This window comes from Triturus cristatus, chromosome 4_1 (genome assembly GCF_964204655.1).
Source record: "Triturus cristatus chromosome 4_1, aTriCri1.1, whole genome shotgun sequence".
In the NCBI taxonomy this organism is placed as follows: Eukaryota; Metazoa; Chordata; class Amphibia; order Caudata; family Salamandridae; genus Triturus; species Triturus cristatus.
The window spans coordinates 1,238,924,926-1,238,930,925 of record NC_140585.1 but is presented as its reverse complement, the minus strand read 5'-3'; the positions used below and the strand labels follow the sequence as shown (position 1 = coordinate 1,238,930,925).

General features: G+C 39.5%; 1 protein-coding gene across 2 annotated transcripts in view; it reads left to right on the top strand.

The window, feature by feature from the left end:
• Nucleotides 1-2,551: 2,551 nt before the first annotated feature.
• ITGB7 (integrin subunit beta 7) overlaps nt 2,552-6,000 on the top strand; it is a 1,338,809-nt gene continuing 1,335,360 nt past the window's right edge. Inside the window, exon 1 of one of the 2 annotated variants that reach the window (XM_085654657.1) lies at nt 2,552-2,623. In XM_085654657.1, coding sequence (XP_085510783.1) covers nt 2,601-2,623 — 23 coding nt within the window. In that variant the 5' untranslated portion in view covers nt 2,552-2,600. The remainder of the gene's footprint in view (nt 2,624-6,000) is intronic. The other variant, XM_085654656.1, reaches the window with a different exon arrangement.

Below are 6,000 nucleotides of genomic sequence, written 5' to 3'. Positions count from 1 at the left end.
GTATTTATAGATTTAAATAATTTAAATATGTTATTTAACATTATTTCTAATGGGGTGTTATTTAAAATCCCTCCCTCTATTATTTTCATGGGAGGGTAAACCACTACCTGTGAGTGGCCATGTGGCCATGAGTGGGGCTATGTGATGGGCTGTACTTACTCCATCTCTGAGTTGGTGTAAACTCACAACTAATTTGGGTCCTTTTTGCCTGTGGTAATTACAGAACTGCAGTCTGTAAAGAGCTATGGGCTTACTCTTATGTGTGTGCGTGCATGTCCTTTTCTAAACCTACATTAACCCTTCTTTAATCCCCCTAACCCCTCACCCTTTATTAGTAAGTATTTCCCATTTTCCATCCACTGCCCTCTGTCTCTTGCACATTTATTACTAAAATGTATACTTTTGCATTTGGAGATTTCGCAGTTGGGGTGGATATCTCTGCACATAAAAGATATGAGAGAGGATGGTGGAGACTTTCAAATGTATGTATGTGAATAGCATTTTTTTGTAGTATTTGTGTTTAATGTGCTAAAATGAACTTACTGTGTAACGTTTATATGCATAAGGTTGGACTAGAAGGTAGTGTTCAATGGTTAGACAGAGTCATTGGTTGGGTCCCTTCAGGTTCTACGGTAGCTCTACTTAACGATTCACAAAATGCAGTTTGTGAATAGGACCTAAAACTGTGCTTCTCAAAGTTGACATAGTAAATAGAGGTTCTATTGATGATATCTGTTTAGCAAATTATCTGCAGGGCTGGAGACTAATATCAATGTACTGAATATTTCGTGATGAAAGGTGAACGGCCGATGGATATTTAGTTGTGAAAAAGAAATAGAATAAAGTTGTAGTGTCAATTAAAGCTGCTAGAATTTGAGATGATTTTATTTTAGATGTCCACATAGAAAAGCTTTGATCATGTCTCACACACACCCCAGCTCACCTCAGATTGTGAACTGTTGCCAGTCGCAGCTTTGGTGTTGAACCTGGGGAGACACGACCACTGCCTAAGTCTTAACAATGAAAACAACATTGTAGTCGATTTGCCTAATTTCATACATATATATAAGTTACACAGTAAGTTCAATTTTAGCACTTTAAACACATTAGGGGCTATTCAAATTGTATTCTATAGTACGTTTAGTAGAACTACAAAACTACTACTCATGTATTAATGTACACTGCACTAGACCTCTGACTCGTCTATCTTTATGTGCGAAGATCTCCACCCTGACTGAGAGAGATCTCCACACATATATACCTTTTAGTAGTAAATGTTGAGAGACGTGGGAGTAGCTGGAAAATGTTGAATGCTTACTACTAAATTAAAAGGTTTTATGGAGGGATAGGGAGGAACATACACCCACCCACAAAAGAGTAAGCAAATTCCTATTAAAAAATTCTAAAGCTACAACAGCCACAAAGCTCGCAAAACAGTAGTAAATGTACTCCAGTTCAGACCTAGAGTAAGTCCAGCCCCACCCATCGCCAACTACTTATAGTGCAACACACTCCCTTTGAAAATAATGGAGGCAGGGATGTAAAATAACACCCCATAGGAACTAATGTTAAACAAACTAATTTATTTCGACTTTTTATGAGTATCTGCATTAAATTTAATGGTAAAAATGGTATTGATAAATAAAAAATAATAATTTACTACCTAATATTCTAATAACCTTTTTTAATTTAAAAATACATTTTATTTTAGTACTTTAATAATTAAATTACTTAAAATTAATTCTACACAAACCTCATGGTAATTCCTACTACATGATAAATAAACATAAACATTTTACTCTAGCTGGGATTTTGTTAAATACATTTTAAAAATATAAATTTAATTTAATATATTTAAATTAATTAAATATATATTTTCAATGTGTTAATAATGCAGTACAATTGTAATATACATGTAAAATTAATTTACCTCATTATTTAAAAGAAAAGTATTTGTAGCAAATGTTTTTTAGTTTAATCATTTTTTTTTTACATTTTCTCTACAAAGGTATAAGTAAAACTTGCCTCCACCCTCTGGTTTAAGGAGTCGGAGACATGCAAGTCTACACTACGTACTAAATATACACTCGAAAACTGTGAATAGCAAAAAGTAGTAAATTAAGTACAAAGTGTAAGAATAAATTTACACATGTAGATATACTCATGTGTACATTTGCCTTTGTGAATATGGGTCATTAACATCATTCTTCACTTTAAATATTTGTTACACGTATACACTTTCAACTGCATACAGACTTGGAGCTCTGTACGTGCTAGTTGGGACACACAAACCCACATACAGAAAAATAAAGGCGGAAGAAGAGGCTTTCCTAATTTCTAGACATAAGCAGTAGTTACAATGTCTCCTTTTCTCAGCTTACTCCTCGAGCCAGCCCGCCACCCAAAGCATGGTCTTATGAATCATTGTCTGACATCTCTCCTCCACTTCCTTCCTTATGTTTGCAACAGTGGGCGTAAGGGTTTTTTTGGTTTAGGGGTTTCTAGTGCTCATTTCCGTCATCAGAAAAGGCAAAAAAAAACCATGCAAATTTCATACATTCTAAAGGAAGAAAAGAGAAGAGGCCGAGCGCTCGCAGGAGATGGGCAGCAGCAAGCAGCTAAGGTATGCTCTGCACGGAAGGGGCATCGATTTGACCCTCTCGCTATTTCTTTCATTTTAAAACCTTTATTTCTCAGTTTTAGATCAAGTAAATAGATAGCAGTAGTTGAAATATAAGACATACAGCCCAGCGGGCATTTTACTGTATAAATTCATCATCAATCAAGCATCACTCCTTACATGAAATTTGAGAGCCCAACCGGGAAATAGTATCTCTAGTCACTTCGCACTATTTCTAACCCTCATGTCTTCTCCAGACACGTTTATCCTCTTCGTTCCATCCTTCTTCTGCGTGACCTGCTCTAAGACACAATAATGATTATATCTACTGTATACGATATCGATTTCACGGTCATGTGGGCCTGGGGCAGGGGACTGGGCATTCTGTCGCGTTTACTGTGTTTTGTCAGGCCGGGACTGAAACAAAGATCATCACGGCCCCGGGCAGGGTGGCACCCGTGGAGACTCCACGGAGCGCAGATGTGCTTTTGTGCAGACAAAGGCGTCTTTACCTAACGAGACACACACAAGAGAAATTGCATAACAGTCACCAAATCCGATCTCCAGCAATTAGTGTGTGGTGTATTGTAATGCATATCGCACAATGAAGTACAGTTGCTTGGGTAAGGGCGTGTAAATAGGTACACCAACCTCCAGGTTTAAAGCGAGCTGTGAACGCTTCCATTTGTACGTTATTTAGAACATTATGCCCAGCCAATAAGGAAACATTTTCAAAGAAATTTAGGACTAGAAGGAATATCTGGAGGAAGAAAAACAGAAACAAGTCATGTCAGATGAAGATTTGCTACTTTGGAGAAACTTTGAATAATCATCTATTTACAACTGCGTGTGTTTTATAGAACTTGAAATCGAAGTGGGAAGCCCTATACAAAATTAAACATTTACCCAATTAAGTCATCATTCCGTGAATTTCCAATAGGACCCAGATTGTGCATCGAGCCCAGAAAACAGATGTTTGCCCTAAGAAACCATGGGTGGGTCATTTGAGAGCAAATTACACTCAATTGCTGAGATACAAACTCTGGAACTAGGTCACCCAGGCAGAAATGTTGGCTCCCTCAATGGATTAAACTGTGTATTCTTGGACAAATCTCTTAATGTCTATGCCCATGCACTAGACATAAAATTAATAACATAATATAAGCCATACATTTAAGACTGCCTTGAAACAATATTGTCTTATTTGTGAACTAGAGAAAAACGCATTCATTTGCACTGCGGAAATGCACAGCTTACCTAGAGATTTTAAACTGGCTCATTTGTGGTGAGCGGTTCATCTAATACTCTTTTTATCAGGCATTCACCCAGCCTATGGGATCCTCAGCAGGAATGAAAGCAGCTGCCCATTGCCCCCTAGTTTGTATTTGTGGTCCTCAGTTGTGTTGTCAGTAATAAGATTGCCACAGCTACAATCAGGAGTTCCACCTTTTTATTCCACTGCATTTCTGGCTTGAGGTGTACGTTTGAGGCCCAAAAGAGGTATTCCCAAATAACAGGTGGAGGAATTGGATGGGTGCTTCAGCAGGGACTTCAGTGCCCTTGTTACCTTTGGCTCTAAATGAAGGAAAGCAGTAGTCCCCCTAAACCATTTGCACAACAATATATACAGTAATAAGTAAAGGGATAATTTGTGCCAGCAACGCAGGGTGCCTCCTAAGAGAAAAAAAACCTAAGGGTTTGATTTAGTGTTTGACTAAGGGCTATGCCGTCCGCCTTATTACAACAGCTTTAGGATATAATGGGTGTAATAAGACACACAGGATATCTGTCATGTTTGTGACAATGTACCTGCCCGCCAAACTCTAAACTAGGCCTGAGGAGATTTGTGCTATGACAGAAATTGGCTAGTTTCATAAACGATGTACAGTACCCTTCAGTTAATTTGCAACCCTTAATCTGGACATTCTGTTCATTAGCAAGGTGAGGAGATAATATGCTTGAAGAGGGAGGATGGATGGTGGATATACACATTTAGTTTGACCTCTGGATCGCTGGACCGTTGTTAGGCCAGGCTCACAGACCATAGCAGTTCCACTCATGAAAAGGAGACAGAGCATGACAGCCCCTGACACCAACAGCAACAAAAGCACTCTTGAGAGCTTGCCCAGGGCTCAACCAGTAACCCATCAATCAAGGCCTGCTGCATGGTGCTGAGGTCCATAAAACTCTTGCATGGAAAAGGAAGAGCAGTTACGTAGAGACAGACGTCCAGGTCCTTAGGACCTTGTCGCTAGTGTCCGAGCAACAGTATATCTGGGGCTAGACCTGTCCCCCCACTGCAGTGAGCTAGTGCAGCATTTATAGCATATAGCCAAGGTTGGTGACGGCGTCACCTAATTTCAAAGCATTCTAGGTAAGTGAGTGTGCTTTGTAGACTGCCCAGCTCGGCAGCTAGCCCTAACTCTCCACAGAGTCCCAGGTAGGACAGGAGGCAGCAAAAACGCTGTGTAGCACCATCACCTCGAACCAATGTGCCACTGAGAACTCACACACAGATAGCATTCAACCATTCAAGGCCGCTTGGAGGATGAAATCAAGCACCTTTCTCCAATGCATTATTGCAGCAATCATATCGTAGGTAGTGCCAGCTTCCCCTAATACTGTATTCCCAGCACTGCGAGACAGAATTGCAAAACCTCTATTTTTTTGCACAGATTCTTAAATTTTTCACTATTATTTAAAAAACCTATGTTTTTTTCATGAATCTTCATGTGTATAGGAACCTGCAGGTTGCGGAACTGAGGCTAGCAGAGATTATAATGGTTAGTGGAAATGCCTTGGGGTATTGCTTTCTCCTCCCAGAGATTTTGTGTGTGTCTGTTAATCTTAATGACCTGTGCCACCTCAGCGATAGCCCCTAATCTTTAAGACTAGTTAAAGAACAGTGTAACGCGATTGGATAGGTCTGCTGTCCCAGGCAGAGCAATACAAGCTAGTGAGCTCTGACGTCTAAAATATCAAATTACAGTACAGCTGTCTACCCCGGTGATACTGTCCTGTCTCCAACTTTTAAAACTTATAGCTCCACTGGCTTGAAAACATAAGTGCAGTGAATCTGAAAGGACAGTTCTTGTCTTGTATGAACTGTGTAACTTGAAAAACAGCACTTCTACCTAAACCGAGATACTATCAAACCTGTATGATATTGTGGACAGTTTGTCTGTAATGCCTGTAAGACCCCTGTAACCTAACATACATCGCTGCTGTCGACATCTAAGGCGATAAGAGGTGTGCAACCTGAGGGATAGTTCTTTTTTCTAAACCATGAGTGTGTGAGTAGAAGATCCTTGTGAGTGGAAGATCTTTGTAAAGTGTCTTAAACGTTTTGCTATCTGAAGGATGTGTAACCTTGGGTATAG